The sequence below is a fragment of the Arvicanthis niloticus genome, chromosome 6 (assembly GCF_011762505.2).
Source record: "Arvicanthis niloticus isolate mArvNil1 chromosome 6, mArvNil1.pat.X, whole genome shotgun sequence".
Lineage (NCBI taxonomy): Eukaryota > Metazoa > Chordata > Mammalia > Rodentia > Muridae > Arvicanthis > Arvicanthis niloticus.
The window spans coordinates 105,109,872-105,132,445 of NC_047663.1; the positions used below are offsets into that span (position 1 = coordinate 105,109,872).

Below are 22,574 nucleotides of genomic sequence, written 5' to 3' on the forward strand. Positions count from 1 at the left end.
AACTAGTCCTCTTAACTTGCAGTTGCCCATCAATGTTCCCCTCAGTCCACCCCCAGGACAGCTGCAGCCTCTTCTTATCAGTTCTTCTTTGGGTCCATGCCTGGGCCACAAGCAGACCTCTCCCAGAAGGGTTGAGGTACTTTGAATATTCGCTCTTTCCCAATCTTTTCTGAACCCCAAGGGAGACTCTAGTTTGGCCTTGGATAGAGTGACTAGGTCCTGGAGACTATGAGCCAATGCTGACTCACACCACACAGACTCCCAGCATCTGCCCTCAGCTGAGTCGCCTGCAGTGACTAGCTGAGCTCAGAAAAAGCAAGTCAAGTTTTGCATCAAACATACATGTCAGATCTCTCTATCATTTGAGACATGAGAGTGAAAGCCAGGGGTATATAGCATCTTCTGAAGGAGTTTTATTTATGAATGTAAGGATCGCTGTGTAGGCTTCTAGGAATACCAGGAACCTCAAAGTGAGTCTCAGTTGTGGATTGCCTCAGGGAGCTCATGAATCCAGTAAGTCAGAGCCATGAAAAGCCTCAGTTGTAATAGGCCTCTGATTCCTACTTCCAAGGTTATAGATGGAGGAAATCTCTGTTATTAAAAAATGAATTTCATTCCAGATTCCCCATGAGCAGATGGGGACAGAGTTCCTTCATAGGAAGTTTCCCCCTCATGACACAATTAGGCTCATCCCATCCTTGCCCCTTGAATGTTCCTGGAGCCTCCTTAGGGCTAGACCTGAAGAAATAACAACTATAGTTATTTCTGTCCTCCCAACCATGGAGCCCCCAGTTGGGATGACGAGTCCTCCCTTCCACCAAACTCTATCCTGCTCTCTTCCCAAGCATGCTGGACCACCTGGGTCCGGCATGGAAGGAAGGGTTCACATAGATACCAAATCTGGGAACAGACACCTGTGGAGCGCAAAAGAAAACAAACCCTTGGTAGCACACGCCCTACCCAATCTGATATTACTAAAGAGGGTACAGTGGTATTGTCTGAACATGTTGGATTTAGGATAAGAAGACTTCACTGAACCCAAGACTTCCCACTTGGACCATCTTCCTAAGCTGGGTTTTCTCATGTGTAAAGTTGAGCTAATCTGAACTTGTCTTCCTAGATGCCCCTACACTGTGCCTGACACAGAAGAGAAGTTCGGCTCCTTGCTTGCTTCCTTCAACACTATGAAGCTCAAAACTGTTGTTTATGTGGGGGGCCACTTGTAGTTATTTGGGGGAACTTCTCCAACTCAGCCCTGATACTCTAGATTTCACTTAACACCAACTTCTTATGGAGCGTGTATGACAGGCATGGCCCTGTGACACATGAATGCTTTATGCTGGCATCTACTTAGTGGATGAACTTGATTTACCCAGCACTGGACATCTACTAAGAGCATGGAGAGAATGCTAAGCTTCAACATCTAAAACGTCCCTTCCAATCTATTCAAAGTGAGTTTCTTAGTCACTTTGTTCTGTGCTTGGCAGAAGTCCATCCCCAAGATAAAACCTGAGACCAAGAGTAATGGTTTATTGAGTTATGTGGTAATGGTGGGTTATCTTTAAAAAACAAAATATCAAGGAGAAAAGCCCAACATAGTAGGGAGACATTTCAGAGGCCAAAGTCTGGGGGCTGGAAAGAGGGAAGCTTGACTGAAACAGATCTTCATTTACGGTATTTACAGTGAGGCTGCGTGTGGGGAAAGGGCTGAGGAGCCAGAGAGGGAATCGTGTGGCTGGCCTCGGGGTCTCTTCGGTGGCTGCGAAGGCTGGAGCTGCAGAAAGCACACTTGAATTGGCAGGGCTGTTGAGAAGAAGACATGGCTGGTCCCATCCATTGTGTCTTCCTGTTCTCTACGTAGAGCTTCACTGAACTTTCCAGGGGACAGGTTCACTGCTGCCAAAGGGGTAGCACACTGATTGAGAGGCTAGGGGGTGTTTGTAGGCTCACAGCCACTGGAAATGGAAGGTATGCTGAATCCCCAGAAAAGCGCTGGTTGACTTACCCAGCAGGCGGTAGAGGCTCAAGCTGGTAATTCCTAGGATGACAGATAAGTAGAGCCTTGGCCCTAGGCTATGACTGTCGGCCAGAAGGACTTGCTTACTGTCCATAATTGCTGGAGTTGTAGTGATGAAGGCCACACAGGTGGCCCTGTACACCCTCAGACTCATCTCCCTCTAAGTTCTTTGTGAACCCTTTTCTCTCCTTTGGTAGATGCCAGCCTCAGTACATCTCTCCTCTGTGTCTCTTTTGAAATGGACGGTTCTTGTTTCCTGGAACTCCTGTCACTCACAAAGTGAATCGTGGAGGACAGTTTGGCCTTCTCCAAGGTCATCCTGACTTTCATGGTTCATTTAATTGCCCACACAGGGAGTGAGTCGAAATGCTGGAATTGTGGTTATTTTTCATGTAATAAATAAAGATTCCTTTGTGTGACTCTCTGGGGCCTGTCTCAGGCCAAGTCCTCCTGTTGCCTGGTTGTTCCCACTGTCCCCATGACAACTACAGATGGTCAAAGGCCGTGGCAGAGGTGGGCGGTGCGCTCGGCCTTGACGTAGAGCTGTAATAATATGGGGAACCTGGACACATTAAAACAACAACAGCATTGCTGGTCAGAGGGAAAGTTGTACCACAGCGTTCCTCTACATCTGCTGACCTTTAAGACAGCACGGGTTAATCATTTATCCCCCAGCCCATCTGATCATGAAAGATTAACTCCTCTCCAGCCTTTCCTCCTCCTTTGGCCTCACCTTTGAGTTTCTAGCCAGAAAATGATGGCTTCTTGCCCCTACCTCTCATGACTGCTTTGACCTTTAGCACTCTTGCTTTAAAGAGTGAGCGAGAGAGAACAGTTACATGTGGAAGCTCAAAAACTCAGCACAGCGAGAGTGACTCGGGTGCTCTCTGGCCTTGCCTAAATAATGGCAGGTCAGACCATCCGCTTCCGAATACACAAAAGGATTGCACTTCTGGTCGGCCAGAGGGATTCTGGGCTCGAGGGACTCCCACCAAGCTCCACCCGAAGGTCCTCTTAACAGCATCAGCATCATTATCCTTGCCCTCTCTGACTAAATGTGGAGTTGAACACATCTGTCTTGGAATTGAATGTGTCTAGCCAACAGGGAAGGCTCCTGTGGGTCATTTCTGGGACTGTAAGGTATGAGGAGAGGGGAGGGGACTTTAGAGAATGGATGCTCCAGCCAGTTTGCCAAGGTGTCTGTAAAACTGGACATCTTTGAGCCCACTGCTCCTCTCTGGTTCAGACTTGCTCTGACAACTGATAGGGCTACCACTCAGGAAGCTCTAAAAGAATTCTGCTTTGTTCTCATTTTCCTTAAAGTCTTCCCCCAAACAGTTCAGGGACCCAGGGGCAAAAAGGTAGTCTCAAAACTCACTGAAACTCCCTTTTCAGATATAAACCCTGAGTAATACTCATTTCTCAAGTCAAATATAAGGAACTGGATGGAAGAAAGCCTTCGTGGTGACTCACGACTGTTTTCAACCGATTCAGATGACCAGTGAGCAAGATGTCATCTTGGCCTCAGCTCCCAGGAAGGAGCACAGCTGGCAGTGTGCAAAGAACTCCTGAATAGTGCCTTCTGGCTGGGCTGGAAGCCTCTGCAGGCGGGACAGCCTCTCCAGGGCTTTCCTTAAATGTAATTTGGCCCTTCTCTCCCCTTGACTTTCAAAGCTTGATTCCTGGATTTTACACAAACCAAAATTTGAACAGACATGACTGTGGAAAGGAGAGATATAAAAGAGGTAGCATGTTCAGCCTTCTGCTCCTTCCCCTAAACCTACCAGATACCGTAATCTGCTGCTGATTTCTTCTGTGACAAACAACTGCCATCTCTCGACATCCCATCTAACCTGGGGCCACCCAGCTTTTTTGGTCTGGCTTCATTCCCCTCCCCCAACCTTCCCCTGGACAACCCCAGAAACTTACTCAGCAGGCTGGAGTTGGGAAAGCGCCAGGCCTCACTGTAGGAGGAGTACGGGGTGTGGCTGTAGGCATTGCCAGAATATTCACTTCCTGTTGGAGCACACAGGCAAGAGACCTGTGAGGTTCGTGACACCAGTACAGGACTGGGACAGGGAGACAGATCTGTGGGGCTGGCAGGGCTGAGTCCAAAAATGAGTGGCACTGGACAGTGGAGCTCAGGAGGTCACTTTGGCAGCTCCTTCGTACACTGCAGCCCCCCAAATCCCTGAGAGGCAGACGTCATAATCTCCATTTTCCAGATAAGGAAAGTGAGGCTCCAGAAACTCACACAAGTTGAAAATCTGAGGTAGTATGGAAACTGTCAAAACTCTGGGAGCTGGACTCAAATTCTACTTTCTCAGCTGCTTGGACTTTCTAAAGAAGGAACTTTCCAGAGGAACCCATGGCAGGAAGAGGGGTCTGGTGGTGAAAGAGGAAATCAACTCTCAAGAAAGGTGGGCTTGTTTTAGGCACACTCAGAACATGAATTTACATGAGGGACATTGGACTCCGTTTTCTTTGAGCTAATCTTTGGCTTTCACAAAATAATCATTTGTCACAGAATTTAATGAAGAATTCCCTCACACAACAGCAAATAGGTGAGCTGATGACCATGCCTATTATTTGGTTTAAAGCTTGCAAAGCATGTTTCTACAAATCATGCTCTTTCCATCTCTCCCAACCATGGTTTGAAGTGGTCTCCCACACTACTGATTTGTAGAACAAGAAACTCAAGTGAAGACTGAGGAAGAAATCTGTCTCAGCTTGCACTGCGAAACAGTGATGGGGCATGAACTTGATTTTAGAACTCTTGATCATAAATTCCAGGTAATTCCTTTGAGAATTTGCCAGATGACTTCATTTATAAACCCAGCCAGATTCTAGCTAATTTCATATTCAAAAATGTTTACTCTTTCAGAAGCTTACCTGTGACTGTGAGCTAAATGCCTTGGCTTTTTACGTGACTTCTTATCTCCTTCCTTCAGACTTTGGAATGAAGATTTAAAACTCCTCAGCTCTGGTGTCTCTCTCTCTCTCCCCTCTCTCTCTGTCTCTCTCTCTGTCTCTCTCTCTGTCTCTCTCTCTGTCTCTCTCTCTGTCTCTCTGTCTCTCTGTCTCTCTGTCTCTCTGTCTCTCTGTCTCTCTCTCTCTGTGTGTGTATGTGTGTGTGTGTCTGTCTGTCTGTCTCTGTGTGTGTGTGTCTGTGTGTGTTTCTGTGTGTGTGTGTGTGTGTGTGTGTGTGTGTGTGTGTGTGTGTGTGTGTCTTTCTCCCAAGCCTTAGAGCCTTTGCCTATCATATGGGGCAACTCTTGTCCCTATCTCATGGGATTTTGGTGAAGATTAAGTGAGATAGTGAATATTAAATGCTTAGAATCATGCTCTTAATAAAAGCATTATCAATAAATGTTGGTTTCTTTTTATTTTTTTTTTCTTGAAACAAGCACAAAAAGGGGGGAAAAAGTTAAATGGATGCTCAGCTCAGTCACACAATAAATCTTAAAGCCTGGGCTGGGGCCAGCAGCGCTGCTTCCTTGTGGAGGAGCAGTCATATGTACGTGAGGAATGGAAGCCTGAGGTACAGGAAGGTTGATGTGTCTAGGGGCTCCATACCAGGCAGCAAGCTCGCAGTGTTCGGTTTAGGGACAGAACTGAAGGAAATACATGTCCAAGAAGGAAGGCCAAGAATCGGGAAGAAAGACAGAAAACTAAGAAATGATTCCAACCATTTACCTAGGATTGGAGAAACTCCCCTGCAGAAGGCCTCCAGGCTTTTCCCTTAAGGCGCAATGCTAAAGAGGACCCTAAATTGAATGAAGCCTGACTGCCATGTTCCCCTCCTAGTGGTCGCTCCTATAGCCCACAGTGGGAACTGAGCCTGTCTGCTGTTGGTTGGTGTACATCCGTTTCCTTGGTCTCAGAATTCTCTTGGAGGAGTCCAGTTCCATCCTGGCCGTACAGCAAGGGCCCCATCCTGCACCCTTACTCTGACCTCCCAGTGCTGAACACTAGAATCTCTAAAGGACAATGGACTGTGTTGAGAAATGCAACGTGTTAGCCTCTCTTTCTGTCACTCGTCCATGCATCCAGTCAACTGAAGTGGAAACTTCTAGTTTCTTTGGAAAGTTAGTTATGCCAAATGATGGTTTTCTGGGGCACACAGGTAAAAGGATGTCCTGCTAAAGCAGACACATGAGAGACTGTTTTCCTGAAGCAGACACTGGTGAGAGAATATTTGGCTATAGCAGACATGTAGAAAGACTTGTAATGAAGGAGTATAAATATGACCCCATGGACCACGGTGGACCAGCACTGAGCTTTGGTTTGGTTTGCTCTGCTTCACTATTCTTCACTAAAGAGTCACATGTATTGGTTTGGTTTATATAGTGTTGTTGAGCTCAACTTGTGGTAATGCTACCACTGAGAGAAACTCGCTCAAGAACTGCTTGTGAGGTTCCTGCAGCAGCTTGCCTCTTCTGAGGCCTCACCTCAGACCCATTGGTGAGGCTGGCATTTTCTTCAGGATTGAACTACAGCTGCCCGATGTCTGCTTGCTTTAAGGGCTGGACTGTAGCTACCGGTTCATGCCTGGTGTATGCCTGGTGTCTGCCTGCCTAGAGGACTGGTCTGCAGCTGCTGAATCATATTTCGTATTTGTTTGTAGGGACTGAACTGCTGCCAAAGAAAATCAAGCTTGCCCCCAAAAAACTATTGTTGAACAGGTCCACTTCCCCGCCCATAACTTTTCCCTTCCACTACCTCTGCTGGGTGGTGGGCTAGAGGAGAGGTTGAACCCTTATTAAAAGTAGATCGAAAAAAAAAATTATGCCTCTAGTCACCCGCCACCTATTTATTTAATGTACACTGCATGCTTCTTTGCCTCAGTCGCTGGGATGCTGAGATAGAGAGGCATCATCTGGGTAGATAATACACCTTGCAGTGTGGCATCTGTCTGCCACCAGATCTGTCAACCTGTATGTAGCCACAGAGAATGAAATGTCATTGTGCCTAGGAAAGGCCAGTTCTCTTTGTTCTTGTATCGGATGCCACTCGACTCTTTTTCTGCCTGTGTCTTCGCACTCTATTACAATCAGGCCGTGATCTAGGCGCTCAGATCTATCGCCTTAGATCCAAGTCTGACCACTCCAAGGGTCTCTTCACCAGCAGCAGCTCCCGGCCTCTGTCCCTCACTCCCTTCGGGATCTATGGTACTCAGTCACCCAGACTGCTTTGCAGCATGCCCACTTTTTCTACTCACTCTCTTCTGGTCCCTTCTCTGTTAAAACTCCAAGTGATGTTTGGAGCAGCTTCACATTAAGGCCTCTGATGAAGCTCAGTATTTAGTTAGTTGTCTCAACTCTGCTTATGGCCTCCAACGCTTGCTTTTCATCACACTGAGTGTCCACTCACTTTCCATCACACCGAGTGTCCACTCACTTTCCATCACTCCGAGTGTCCTCTCACTTTCCATCACACTGAGTGTCCACTCACTTTCCATCACACCGAGTGTCCACTCACTTTCCATCACTCCGAGTGTCCTCTCACTTTCCATCACACTGAGTGTCCACTCACTTTCCATCACACTGAGTGTCCACTCACTTTCCATCACTCCGAGTGTCCTCTCACTTTCCATCACACTGAGTGTCCACTCACTTTCCATCACACCGAGTGTCCACTCACTTTCCATCACTCCGAGTGTCCTCTCACTTTCCATCACACTGAGTGTCCACTCACTTTCCATCACACCGAGTGTCCACTCACTTTCCATCACACCGAGTGTCCACTCACTTTCCATCACTCCGAGTGTCTACTCAATTTCCATCACACCAAGTGTCTACTCACTTTCCATCACACCGAGTGTCCACTCACCACCACCCCCCATGAGGCTCCCAAGCTACAGACACTCTACAGACATACAGACACTCATCCCATGTTTTCATCTCTCCTTCTCATCTCTGTAGTCAACTTGCTGGCAGGTTTTGTTCCGTTTATCACCAAAACATACTAAGTGTCTCTCTTATCCTTCGGGGCTACTTTCCTAGCTAAAGCAACTGTTGTCCCTTAAAAAGAAAAATCAACAATACTTCCCTGGCTTGTCTCTGTGTCTACAATCTATTTCCCCAAGCATTTGAGAAATTGTTCTAAAACCTGTCCCTGCTGCTACCCAACGCCCGCAACAACACAACACAACCCCCCCCTCTGCAGTGCTCCCTGCAGTGCTCACCTTCTTTCTGTGTACTGTCATGCTAAATTAGCTTTTCCTGCCTCTGGGCCTTTGCACTTGGTCTTCTTTGGAGCTAGGGATGGTCAGCCTCAGTTTATCACTTGACTGGCCACTTTGAAAATCTCTTCAGAAAGGCTTCCTGTGTATTCAATCTGAAACAGTTATCTCCTCTCTCCGTGGCTCTTCATTGAATCACCACATTTTATTGCCTTTGCCTACTTATCTTTCTGTGATAACATGCTTACCCATCCATTGACTTGTGTGTCCACTGCTTGTCCATCACCACAAACAGGAGACATACTTTGTGCATTTCTGTACGCCCAGTAGATAGCCACTAGTATTTGTTAACTGACAAAGTCACCATACAGTAAATAGGGTTCAGGGTTGGATAGAATGTGAGTAATAGAAATATTAATAATGAGAGAATGGATTGGGGGATGGCTGGAAAGGGGGACTGGGAAAGTGGGATACAGAGAAAGAAGGAAGAGACATGCATGGATGGATGGATGGATGGATGAGTAGAAAGATGCATAGAATGATATACGTGTATATATAAGGATAGATGAATAAGAATAAGCAGATGGGAGGATAAAAAGGAAGATAGTGGGATGGAAAGAGAAAAAAGAGACCTAGAAGAAAGCATGAAGAAGTGTCAGGATAATCTAACCATTTAATATGCTGGTTCTGATTTATAACTGATATGAAAGCCATTAACTGTTTGTAGGGCCAGGCCATAGCTTGCATCTTTATTTTTGGTATGGTGGGATACCGTGGGGAGAAATGGAAAGAGGCACAGTTGTTAAATCTATAAATTTGTGTTTGAAAACCTTAGTCACTTAGTTTCATGCCTGAGCATACCATTTGGCTCTTGTAAACCTTGATTTCCTAGCTATAAAACTTGGGTTCTACCAGCCTCCAAGACGTATTCTAAGGACTAAACAGAAATAAAGTTATGCATATACATGGCCAAGTATTCAGATAGTCTAACAAATTACCATTTATCCCTTTAGAAAACTAACTGAGGAATGTAGTTGACACACCTTATTTGAAGTCCTTATTATGTGCCTTACATGTATGCAGTAGGTGCTTAATGAATTAACTGACTTTAATAGAAAGAATCCCCATTCAGTCAACTGAGACATAGGTGGTGGTAAGAGATATATGTGATGTTATTTTTCCACAAAAGGCATTCCTTCAGAAGCCATTTGCACAAGAGTACTCTCAAGAACCTGGTGACTCATCTTTTTTTTTTTTTGGTTTTTCGAGACAGGGTCTCTCTGTATATAGCCCTGGCTGTCCTGGAACTCACTCTGTAGACCAGGCTGGCCTCGAACTCAGAAATCTGCCTGCCTCTGCCTCCCAAGTGCTGGGATTAAAGGCGTGCGCCACCTCTGCCCGGTTGGTGACTCATCTTAATGGCGTTGCAATTCCTGAAACTAATGTGTACAAAGCTTACTGGAAGCCCATCCCCAGTATAGTGAGACCCTTCCCTTTTGCAATTCACTTGCAATCGATGTAGTGGTTGTTGTGAGTGAATGTGTGTGTACACGCTGTGTGCTACTGTGTAAGAGAGTACTTCTTCACAACACCCACTCTAAGTGAGGGCTTCCTGGGTACTACCCTTCCTCTGCCTTCCATCTACGTTCTAGTCACACTCTGGCCCTAGAAACCCCTTGCCCTGAGCCTGCCTCCAAGAATCATTCATAATTAAGAGAGAAGTCGTCATCATGCCTCGTGTTGCTTCCTCCTCTAAGCAGGCAGCAGGGAAGGTGGAGAGCTTGGAAAAGGGAGGTGGGGAGCAGACTGGAGCCTAGGATTTTGATTGAGAGACCCCATTATCCACACTCAAAAAAATAACCGAATCTTTCCCTTTTTTATCTTGACCAATCTCATTTCACGCTCCACAAGAGGGAGGCAGGGAGGGAGAGAGGGAGTCCAGGCCAGGAGGGAGAGAGGAGTCAGTATTCTGTATTTTCAACGCTGCATTAAGCACATCGCCACGGTAACCGGGCAGCAACAAGTGCCAGCTCAGCAGGTTCCCAGGGAGCAAAGCCTCCTCTCCTTGCTCCCTCCCCTCTCTCTGCATAAGAGAACACGGCCCACCTGCCTGTGCACAGGGTGCCCAGAGTGGGTGGGTGGCTGGCAAAGATTAACCCATGCCAGGGGGAAGCAGGTTTGGTGGAATGGGGCCCGGTCTTTAGGGTCAGAGCTAGGAAGGTTGGTATTAGGGGGTCACACATGGCCTGAGTTCAGAGCCCTTCCCAAAAGCTTCAGGACCTTTAGCCTCTCTGGGCAATGGAAATGGTTCCATTGTAACAACCCACTCATCCTGGAGCTTTCCGACATGGCTTCTAAAGACTAGCACTTTCCCAAAGAAACTGTCATTTCTCTACCCATTTGTCCAGACCCTGACATCCTGGGACATCAGTAGATCATGATTGGCGGACAGACATCAAATGGGCTGTAAAGGACATTCCAAATGAGTGTGAAGAAGGACTGTTCATACTTTGTGGTTTCTACAGGGTAGTTAGAACCTGAGCCCCACTCACTGCTGAGTGTGGAATGCAAAGGAAGATGTATTTCTTCATCACCATCATCATCCATCAACATCATCATCCATCATCATCATTATTCATCATCATCAATATCATCATCATCAATATCATCATCATCATCATGTTCATTATCACCATCATCACCTCATCATAATTATCATCATCACCATTCAAATTCAGATTTTACTGAAGAGGTAAACCGAAATCCATCTGATGTGATTTAAACTCCAAGAGGCCAAGGCTTAGGTTCATGCTTATCTCAGTGTTGACGGCACACTCTTCCACTTTAATGCAGTGAAGAGGAGACAGTAGGGGTGCTTGGATGTGAGCATAGGTCTGTCTGTGTGGAAGGTCTGCGAAGCAGAATGCTAAGCTAAGAGGAGTCAAGGAGCCAAGATGGTACTAGTGGTTCTCTTCTAGGTGAGCCCACCCTTCAGTGTCCGCTGGGATGCCTAGAGTGGGACACAGCCTGTCTCTCGTCATCTATTGTCTCTCTACTCCTCCAATGCTTCCTTCTCTTTTGCAATGCTTATGCCCAGCCCTCAAGCCTTACCTGCCACCATGCCTGCGATAGCAGAAGAGGCATAGCTACCCTGTCCACTGGTGGGGATGTGGGGTGGATATCCAGGCAGCGTGGGCCCCACCATCTCTCGCCCTGGTAAGAGACACCAAAGAGTCATTGGTTGGTGTACAGGTGGCTCCTGTTCTCACCACCCCACCCTCCTGAGGCTCAGCACGACTCTCCTCAGCCATGGCCCTTCTCCAGACCTCCTTCCTCTTCTCTCCCATTTCTTCTGGAGGGTAGAGGCTCACCAACAAGGGCTCTGGCAACTTCAGTTGTTCCCCATTCTCTAGTAGCCTTATTTTCACAAATATTGTTTATTGTTCCACAAAAATGTCAAGATACTGGATGCCAGGGGTGGCATCTTCTTGGTCTTTATCTCCCTGCCCAGCATAGTGTTTGGCACCAGTGAACCAAATAAATACATAAGAGGTCACATATCACTTCCACCCAGCTTCCAAAAGAATGGAGAAACCAGGTCTTGTGAAATAAAGGCAGATGGACAGTCCATCACTGTCCTTTGGGGACATGTGGCAGACATTGCTAATCAACCACAGAGGAAGCTCCCACTGGTTGACCTGGACTTCCAGGTGGATATAATTAATCAGAATAGCAAAGGACATGAAACATGTTGATATAAAAGAAAACATCACTGAGCAATTGCTAACATTTACAATGGTCATACATGGCATTTGTGTCAAATATACTTCTTTAAAAATCCATTTCAGTATGTTTCATCCCTGATCTATCTCTGCTTATCTGTGATTGTGTCATGCCTACATCCTAGTGACACCAAGGTATTCCTATGGAACCCCATCTCATTGGATCTGTTCTTCCTTCACAACAAGGAGTAAAAGCTCTCCTTTTGGGGGATCCCACCTGACCTGCTGATGCTCTCCCCATCGACCCCTGCCCAACAACCAGAAGCACTGCTTGCCTCCTCGTTACCCTGTTCTCTGGGTTCAGACCAGAATCTATATATCCTAGTTTTCCGAGGTCCATCCATGTGATGTCCACTGACCCAGAATATTTACTAACAATGGCCATTCAACTCTTAAAATGCTTCAATGTGAGAAATGAATTATTTGGGTAAACTAGTTCTTAGTGACATTTGTAGAATTCCATTAACATTATTGGCTGGTAAAGTCTGTGTTGTGTAGCTATCCTGTGCATTGCAGGGTATTGAGCAGAATCCTTGGCCACTACCCAATAGACTTCAGAACAAGTTCCCATCCAGTGTGACAACCCAAAGTATCTCCAGACATTGCTGTATGTCCCAGTGTGAAGGAAGCAGGGGATAAAAATCACTGCTGGTAGAAAAACCACTGTGTTAAATAAATGATAGGCATTTGGTCCAAATGCTTTCTGTCACCTTTCTGGGGTTGCCTGTGAGCCTCTGACAACGAACTCACCAGACATATCTTCTCTGTGTCACATACTGTCCCTTCTTCCCCATGCCCCCATAGATCCTTCTTCATACCTAAACCTCCCGAAGAGGGACCTAGTTAATGATAACATACGGGAAGGAACACACCATGAAGCCCTATGGATTGTCAGTCCCACGGTGACTTATTCTTCCTTACCCATGAGAACAATTTTTCACTCAAGAAGTACTTTTGAGGTTCTAAGACTAAGCACTTGGGGACTTAGAGGAGAGAGGGAGTAGACAGAGTGAGAGCGGGAGAGTGAGTGAGAGAGAAACAAGAGAGCTTAGTGGATCTTATACTAAGACAGGCTTGAGGGCCAACACGGCAAACAACACCTGCACATTCAAGTTTGTGCCTTTTCCCAGAAAGAACGGGCTAGGAATCAAAGGGTACCCACCATACATTTTTTGGCTCTCTGTCTGCCCTTAGACCAGCCAGTCTGGTCCTAAGCCTGTTACTTTACATGCAAAGGGGCAGGAGAGGTGTGGCCTTAGATACACTTGTCCTACAACTCTGACGTTATCAACATAACCTGTTGCCCCACGGCACACATGGACACTGATTCGTGCAATGTACACGTTCTAGAAATGTATCAGTAAAGTTCTTACAAAAACATCATCCTGTCAGAAATAAGCTGTTGGTATTCGTTATTTAAAATAGCTTTAGGATTTTGAGACACCTGAACACCTGTCTCAAATTGACCTGTCTTTGTTGAGTATCTAGCTCTGGTTGGTCCTGGACTAAACAGGCAGTCTTTAGTGTGAGAGCATCAGGAGAACAAAGGAAGGGAGGAGATGCTGGTTACAAAAAAGGCTGGTGTGGGGATTTAACATATTTAGAATAAGAAATAAACAGAAAATTTACCCAAAATAGCCTTGAGTTTCACGTAAAGGAGTCAGCAATGTGATCACTACTGTCCCCTTTGTCACTATTGTCCCCTTTGTCACTACTTCCCCTTTGGCCCTCCCTGTGTGAAGCACCTGGCCAAGCTGAAGACAGTGAGTAGGAAGGAGGATTGGGGTCTGTGAAGGAGGGGGAGCAGGGTGCCAGGCTGCTGGCTATCATGGTAGAAAGAGATTGGAGAGGATGGCTGACCCAGGCTTCATGCTTTTGCCTTTCTTCTTTCTTACTTATTAGAGGGAGGGAGGAAGGGAGGGAGGGAAGGAGGGAGGGATGGAGGGAAGGAGGGAGGGAAGGAGGGAGGGATGGAGGGAAGGCGGGAGGAAGGGAGAAAGGGAGGGAGGGAGGGAAGGAGAGAGGGAGGGAAGGAAGGAGGGAGGGAGGGAGGGAGGGAGGGAGGGAGGGAGGGAGGGAGGGAGGAGGAAGAAGGAAGAAAGGGAGAGAAAGGAAGAAGAGCTAGAGAGAGGGGTGAGCAAGGAAGAGAGAAGGAGAATGGGAGAGAAAGGGGGGATGGAAAGGAAGAGAGAGAGTTTAAAACTGAAACTGAATACTACATCCATGCAAGACTATAAAGAGATTTCTTAATTAAACTCTAGTCTTCCTGTCTGCCACACAAGGACAGAATGCAGAGGAGGCCTGGAACTTAGGTCACCTTACTTCCTGGCTGGTGAGGTTTCTTAGCACATTGTGTGGACGACTTTGAGGCAGGGTCCATATCACCCATGGATCACAATTAGTTTTGCTCTCTGGCCATCTATTTGCTAATGCCAATCTATTGTTCCAGGAGCTTTCTTGGCGCTGGCAGTCTATGGTCCCATGCCCCATGCTCTATGCCCTCCTAGTCACCTGCTATCAATCACCTGAACCTATAGCTTCTTCATGTAGGCTGTCTACTGCAGAGTTCCTGCGCACATACTTCAGGTCACAGTCTAACCCATGATCTCTCTCAGTAGTGCCTCACCCCATGAACAATAATAGCTCGTGTAAAAGAATTCACTGGTCTCTAATGTTAATCTTCATTTCTCTTCAGCTACCTAATTTTCTCTCAGCAAGAAAGACTTCTGAATCAATGGCCCAAACAGAGCCCCAAAGACTTCCCCTAAGACCTGGCCCTCCTGGAAAGACAGAAAAAAAAATTTTTTTTCCAGAACACCACCCTATCTAAACTGTACCTTCATAGATTATCTTAACAGCTCCACAAAACTCTCTTTCATTTATCTAAAAACATGAATTTACCTTTATATCTTATATATATGGGAGATTTGTCTGTATATGTACCCTCACACCATAAGAAGGAATCAGATCCCATGGGCCTGGTTATAGTGGGTTGTGAGCCACAATGTGGGCACTAGGAATTGAACTTAAGACCTCTAGAAGAGCACCCAGTGCTTTTAATTGCCAAGCCATCCATCTAGCCCTTCTGCTTTAATTTCTTAAGGAACATAATTTTGTAGTATGGGAATGTAGCTCAGTAGCAGAGCACTTGTGTGGTTTTGACTTAATGACAGCATTGAAAAAACAACCTTTCAGAGTCAAGAACCTTAAACCATGACAGTGTGATGGCGCACGTCTTTAATCCCAGCACTCAGGAAACAGGAACAAGCAGATCTCTATGGTTCCAGGCCAGCCTGGTCTATAGTGAGTTCCAGGCCAGCCTAAACCACATAATGAGATCCTGTCTCAAAACCAAAAACAAACAACAACAAAAAAGAATCTCGAACAATCTAAGAAACAACAGGCACTGCCAGCATGACGGTCCCCTCTGGTCAGACACCCTTGAACCCACTCTCCTTCAACACCTCTTTAACTTCTCTCTACTGTCTAATTCTGTCTCTCCACACTCCAGTAGACTTCCAACAAGAGCCTCTTTTTAAAATGTAGACACAGGCATCAATAAGTTGGCTGGCTACAAAGTGGGGTTCCCTAGGAAAATCCTGGGGCTCCAGAACTCTTGGTAAATATTCTAACTAGAGGCAGGGAGCAAGTACAGAAAGCCATTAGCTGAGGAAGGAATCCAGAGGGTGGGGGAGATCTGAAACTATTTCATTTCACCTCTTTGATGTCTGCCCTCTGTGTAAACCCTTTTCAATGCCTTATCTTGTTCTGATAGCAAGGAGAATTTATGGTAACCCAGAAATCTCTTTGGCAAGACTAAATATATTTTGTACAGAAGAATGGAGGAGGATCCTGGGCTCCTTGATGATGAAAGGCTAACGGCAGCCTTCCCATCAGCAGAGCCTGTAGTCAGCCTTACAATAGCAAGGACAAGGGTGTCCTTGATGTCACTGTCATGGCCAGTGGTTGGAATCCACAGGGTGTGTGTGTCTGTGTCTGTGTATGTCTGTGTGTGTCTGTGTGTGTGTGTCTGTGTGTCTCTCTGTGTGTGTCTCTCTGTCTGTCTCTCTGTCTCTCTGTCTCTCTGTCTCTCTGTCTGTCTGTCTGTCTGTCTCTCTCTCTCTCTCTCTCTCTCTCTCTCTCTCTGTGTGTGTGTGTGTGTGTGTGTGTGTGTGTGTGTGTGTGTGTGTCTGTGTGTGTATACTGGTGTTCTAAAGGGGACTAGCAGAACTGTAGGTGAGTCTCATTATTTCCCAAGTCCTAAAGTTGCCCCTTTCTTGGCTGAACAAAAAAAAAAAAAAAAAAAAAAAAAAACCCTGATGTTCAAAGGCAGTGATCCAGGAGATGACACTCACAGAATTTCTGGGAGAAAGTCTGTGGAGCAGGTAAAATTTTCAGCAGGTGACAGGGGTTTCTTAGGCAAAGTCTAACAGAGTAGGGTGCTAGGAAGATTCGTGGAAGATTGAGATGGGCGAATTTCAGAAGGAGGTCTACTGACTCTTCCTTTTGTCCTCTCTTCCTGCAGCATGTCGAAGGAGCGATTTCTCTCTACCTCCTCCTCCAATTCTCTGGCTTACCTCATTCCCCAGTGGACAGGTCACAGTTCCCAGGCTCTTAAGCTCATTCCACTTCTAGAATTCCTCCATCCAACTATGCTCTCTCCACCCCATGAGGGCTCAGCCAAGTGATGAATGTCTAGGTCCCAGCTCAGCCAGCCTTAGCTGGGAAGTCTCTGAGGACGTCTACACTGATCCTTAAACCAACTTAAGCATTGGCATACAACTGCCTTCACCTTAAGCTGGAGATCTGGGCTTGACTCTCCAAACTATAGTCTTAACTTGCTTCTTGTTCTTGGATACATGGACCACAAGCCTGGTCACCCTGTGCTCTTCTTAGGGCCTTTAGCTGCTTCTCAGCCTCCCATTCTCAGGAGACAGACAAGTGTGCCCTGCATGCTCCCACAGCAGACACAAGCCATCTCTTTCCCTCTCCACTCCCCATTCCATCTCTGGCTGACATCACTCCGCTCACAGCTTTGTGAACTTTAATCACTTTGCTCAAAACAAATGACCCATCTCCGCTGACTTCACCCTCTTGAAATTTCAAACTCCAAGTGAACCCTTCTTTCCTTTCTTCAGACCTTTAGCCCTCCTCTCTGCCCTCACATTACCCACCTCCAGGACAAGGTTGCAGGGATGCCCAGCAAAGGGAAAATACCAGTTGTCAGACAGACAGAAAATGCTGCCGCTTATAAGAAAGCATGCTGGGGTTTATGTCACAGCACCTTTAGGACCTCAGATCCAGTGGGAGGCAAAGTCACACTGCTGAGTTTCTCAAGCCTATGGTTCTCTGGAGCCAGTGCTCCAGCTTCAGTGGAAGCCACCCTGTTGCTCTGATTGAGAGACACCTGGCATGCCAAATGCTTTCATTTTAAATTGCAAGAGAGGTCTAGAATATTGGAAAACAGCTGCTCCAGATGGCTTAGACTGTCCAGCCTAGGTTCTCTCTGTGCCTAGTCCCCCTGTATCTCGTTGCTTTAACCTCTCAAGGTGATCGGGCCAGGGATCCGGAGACAGGGAGGCATATTCTCTGTCACTTACTGTCCGTATTCAATGGAGACAGCTCTCTCACACAGGAGACTTCCAATGCTCAAATGGAAACTAATAACTTCCCTTCTTGGTTCTGGGATACACACCCCCCCCCCCCCATCCCAGGATCCCTGTGTTAATAATCAGTCAGATATCTGAAGACTCTGAAGTGTCTCTGCCTGTGCCCTAACCAAACCTTGACTCCTTTAGACATCGCTCGGGTCCTGACTGGTTGGGATAATGTTCCGCTTGGAAGCTGCAGTCGGGATTGATACAGGGAAAGTCAGCCCTTGCTCTGTTCTGGAGGCTGTACTTAGGCGCTTCTCCTCTCGGGCTGTTTCCTTCTCAGGATACAAGAGGTTTGCTCCAGATGTCCCTAACCTCCTTCAGGCTTTAAGCCTCGCAACAAGCACTGCACCACCTCCGGCTGTGAAGCTGTGCAGTCACCAAGGTTAAAGCAAGGAGAGATGCCCGTGTCCTTTAACGGTGTTGCCGCTCTCCTGGGCGTGAAGACAGCCACAGATGGTGACTCAAAATTCCTTTCCAGGAAGTTGGTTCAGAAATTGGCTCAAGAGCCATTTCTCCTCCACATTTTATCTTTGTTTCTTTTTGAACCTATACAAAAGGTTCAGACTTTACGGCACCTGGCTCTCTGTATGGGTCCTTATTCTCCCACAGGCTTTTGGAGTAAAGTATCCCACTTGCTGGCACCTTCCAAGTGCCTATTTCTGACTCCTGACTTCTCCCATAGGAGAGAACCATGTGCTTAATAAATTGGAGAACAGGGTGATGATGGGCTAGTTTAGCCTAAAGATGAGATTAGCCTCACACCAGAGGACTCTGAGATGGCCTCGAGGACCTCCCTCCCACCCCACGACACCTACAGAGCCCGGGACCTCCCAGTCGTACCTGAGAGGAGGGCCTGGCCCGTGAACTGCCCGTACACGGAGGCAGCATGGGGAAAGGCATTGAAGGGTGGGACCGAGGCACCTGCTGGGCCCCCAGAGCCGACTTGCTGCAGATCCAAAAAGGCGGAGCTAGATAAAGAGGAAGGGGTGGAGCTAGAACTGGAGAGCTCTGGGGTTTCCTGCTTTATGGCGAAGGGTGAATGAGGATCTGCCGGAGGGAGGGAGACAACAAGGAGAGAGGGGTGTGAGATGATGAGGTGGGAACATGCACAAACCAAGCCATGAGATGGGGCGAGGGTATGGGGCGAGGCAGGCCTGGCTGCTGTAGGAGGAGTCTAGGATGGAGAGCTATGGCTACAGCGGTTCTTGGATGGAATGAGATGGGGAAGCTGCAGGCTCTACCTCCCTGATATGCCTTCTGCCAGCGGAGATGAACTAGAGACTGAAGTCTATGTGTGCTCAGCCTCTCCCTGTTAGGATTGAGGAGATCCAGGGAGGCCAAAGAGTGAAGGCACCACCCTTTTGCTCCACTTTGAGGCCAGTCAGCATAGCCCACTTCTCCTTTCTAGACCAGTATCCCAATCACCTTCCTCCTGCCAGCCAGACGCCTCTGCCTTCCCCTGCCCCAAGCCCATGCTGACGCTCACAGGAGAGTCCAGATGGTTCAGAAGCCTCTGGGCATCCTACCTGCCACCACAGGGTAGGTCTGGTGAGTTGAGAGGTTGCGTCCCAGAGGTGTATTGGAAGGTGTCAGGGTGGCCTTTCCATCATCCAGGGCACTGTTGAGTAAGGGCAGTGGGTACAGCCCCTGGAGAACAAAGAGAAGTCAGCAGGGATAGAGCAAGCCTGGCTTCCTACTGACTCTCCTGTCTGTCTTTGCAGTGGATGATGCTAGTCTTCCTAAGAAAAGCTCCCAGGCTCATTGTATCTTCCTCTTGCTTTCTCTTAGTTCGACATGGCATGGTTTCCCACTCAAAGCCCCAGAACTCTCCCAGGACCTGGCTTAGGGTTCCCCCTTCCAAGTTCCAGAATTCAAGGCCCACTGTTGCCAAAGAAGTCCAGGTATGTGATGGACTGGCTATCAGAGGACCATGTCCTGACAGGGTGCTGGTCTCCTTCTTAGTTCTTCACATGAGCTGAAATGGTTGCAGGAGAGGCCACTGAGTCTTGTACTCTACTAACATTTGATTTGCCAGCTTAGGAAATGCAGTACAAAGCTGAAGGAAGCCACCCTCTCGTCTGTGAGGTGATGCAAGGATGCAGGCTCTGATGCCCCTACATTGAGTACAGTGATCATTTCTTACACTTGCAGAGAGCTCGGGAACTGGCTGTGCTGCTACTACCATCCTTATTGAATAACTCACCGATACAACCCTGTAAGACTATGTCAGGTTTACATGACCCATGCTAATAGAAACATTGAGTTTCACCTTGAAAGATATAAATTCCTTTTGTTTCAAAAAATTCTATTAAGCACTTGGGGTTGTGCTCAGTACTAGCAGTCATTCCAGCTCCTACTGGTGTTCCCTGGTATGAGCATGGTTATGGCCTAAGGCACTCCTTGAGACAGTAATTTGTTAGACTATAGGCATGAATTTGTATAGCCTCCCCTCCCCTTAGCTCTCTGATGTCCTTCCCAAGGAATACAGCGTGCATGCACTCCCCACAGGCAGGCCGTATATTTCACAAAGTACTATGTGAACAAGACTGGAATCAAGGACTGGTCCACGGTTACATAACAGTTCCACGGAAGACAATTGTTTTCAGTAATTTCCATTGAGCTCAGCTCTCCAAGGAGTTACTGTGGAGTCACAATGCTTTCTGGTTGCATGCAGGGCACTTTTGGAAGCTGCAGTCAATTCTGGAGGCCACCAGGGCACCATCAACACATAGCAGCAATTACTGACTAAATGGCACTCTGGTTCCATTCTTCCGAGGGGGGCACTTAGAGGCAGGGTGGAGTTGCTCAGAGCTAGACTCTAGTGAAATTAAACAAATACCTAATTTCTAGAAAATGTAAGAAAAGTTTGAAATGGCTTGTGAATGTGTTGATTTGGCAGCAAAATACATACTAAAAATCAAGTTTCTGTTCCAAACCCAGCCCAAAGAAAAAGCTAGAGAACCAGGTGGTGTTGTGTTCAGTGTCTCAAACATGCCAATGATGACTGGATTTTTTTCTGCCTTATATTGGGGATAGAAGAGCACAATGATTCAGAATTGGAATCACTTAGGGTTTTGAGTCTACAACAATCTGCAGGAAGCTGTGATTTATTTGAGCTCTCTGAGTCTTGATTTTTTTTCCCTACCTTTAAGAATAGGAGTCCCAGAATCTACCACAAAGGATTGAGTAAATATTAACTGTGATTTTAAATAACTAGTTGCTTGGTACAAGGTCCTCAGCAAGCACAGATGTTCAACTGGGAGTGATCATAAGCATACTGTTAGTATGGGAAGAGTTAGCAACTGCCATATTCTTGGTCTGTCTTCATAACATTGTCTCTCAGTTGATCCACATGGTGGCAGGTTTAAAATATAGAGGAAGGGTACACAGATTTCTAACATTGCCTGGGGGTGACGCTGCAGTGAGAAATGAGGTCACTCTCACCCTTGTTGATGTTCCATGCTAAGACCATGTATAAATATCTGTTTTATCTTGCCTCCCAGAGACACCAAGCCTTTTGTGCCTGGATGGGAGGACATGTTCCTTTGCGGTGGCATAATCAGACAGTAAGCAGAAGAGCAAGGTTGAGGCTAGGGTTCTCTGCTGCTCACAACCCATCCAGATGATTGTATGTGAGAAGGAAGGAATAGCTTGGGGACAGGTTACTCCTCTAGGCTGAGGGTTAGAGAAGCTTAATGATTTTCAGATATTCTGGCTTCATTTAGTCTTTATATAAGAATGTCCTACACCACTCCTTTAATCCCAGCACTGGGGAGGTAGAGGCAGATGGATCTCTGTGAGTTCTAGGCTAACCAGGTCTACAAAGTGACTTTCAAGGCAACTAAGGCTACAGACAGAAACCATGTCTGGACCCCCACCCCCCAAAAAAATCCATGGAATCACCATGTCAAAAATAGACAAGGGTGGAATGATCTGTATGAATGAAACTAGGGTTGGCAAGCCATAAAGTCTGCAACATCTATTTCCAAGTCCTCCCATGCTCCAGGCTCTGAATCATCCTCATACAAATTGAAAATGTAAGCTGTGTGGCCACCAAGTCTCCTATAGTTCTAAAGTCTCTCATTCTAAGATGCTCCATGCATATTCTCCAGCATGGTACAAGGACTCTCTCTACTCAAACAAAGTCCTTTGGAGGACTTATGTATGAAGCCAGTATATGTCTCTGGGACCCAGCAGATGCCCAGGGTCTCCTCAGTAGGAATTCATTATTCTCTAAGGATAGCTAGTATATGCATATTGCATTTTGCACACTTACCACCATAGAATAAGCTTCCTGCAGGCTCAACCCTTGCCTTCTGGAGCCATGCTCTATCAGAAGTGTGCCCAGGCCCTCTCCCTGGGTCTGCTAATAGCCAACTTTGTCTACACCATTCACAGCTGTCATAGTCAAAGCTGATGAAAATCACTGATGCATATTGCCTACCCAGCTGTGGAGGTTGGCACAGGGCCAGCAGCCCAGCCATTTGCTGGCAGTGTTTCAACTGCTTGTTAGCATCATCATCATTGTCTTTCTCAGGACTTCAAGATGTACCTATAGGCTTGCCTCAAGCCAAGAGCAGGGCTAGGCCAGCTATACCCTAAAGAGTTTCCTGGGCTGTTGGACCAGATGGGATGAAAAAGGCAGACATTGGAACCATTGACAGATAATAGTAAATGTCTCTTAGTGGTTGTTAGAGTTTTAGGATATTGATGGACCTCATATGAGAATGTTCATATCTCTGTCTGTTTTTTACAGAAGCCATTCTATTATAACGTATTTCTCCTTCCCTAAGATCTGGAGAGGAAATCTTCCTGTAGGTTGTATGTCATCATTCTTGATTTCTCAAACTGATTTATTGGTTCATTTATTTAATGTACCTTCATTGGATAGCTACTAAAATACTGGACTCGGGATATTCCTCAAAGGGAGAAAG

At 46.7% G+C, this 22,574-nt stretch overlaps 2 protein-coding genes across 8 annotated transcripts in view; one reads left to right on the top strand and one right to left on the bottom strand.

The window, feature by feature from the left end:
* The window catches only part of Psd4 (pleckstrin and Sec7 domain containing 4), a 55,152-nt gene extending 48,349 nt beyond the window's left edge, over positions 1-6,803 (top strand). For all 6 annotated transcript variants that reach the window (XM_076937493.1, XM_076937489.1, XM_076937492.1 and 3 more), the window contains one exon: positions 1,121-6,803. The gene's annotated coding sequence lies outside the window, so the exon portion shown is untranslated. The remainder of the gene's footprint in view (positions 1-1,120) is intronic.
* The window catches only part of Pax8 (paired box 8), a 58,025-nt gene continuing 36,973 nt past the window's right edge, over positions 1,523-22,574 (bottom strand). For both annotated transcript variants that reach the window (XM_034506195.2, XM_076937496.1), the window contains exons 8-12: positions 19,167-19,287; positions 18,481-18,687; positions 11,313-11,414; positions 3,947-4,033; positions 1,523-2,579 (exon numbers count right to left, since the gene is read on the bottom strand). In XM_034506195.2, coding sequence (XP_034362086.1) covers positions 2,503-2,579; positions 3,947-4,033; positions 11,313-11,414; positions 18,481-18,687; positions 19,167-19,287 — 594 coding nt within the window. In that variant the 3' untranslated portion in view covers positions 1,523-2,502. The remainder of the gene's footprint in view (positions 2,580-3,946; positions 4,034-11,312; positions 11,415-18,480; positions 18,688-19,166; positions 19,288-22,574) is intronic.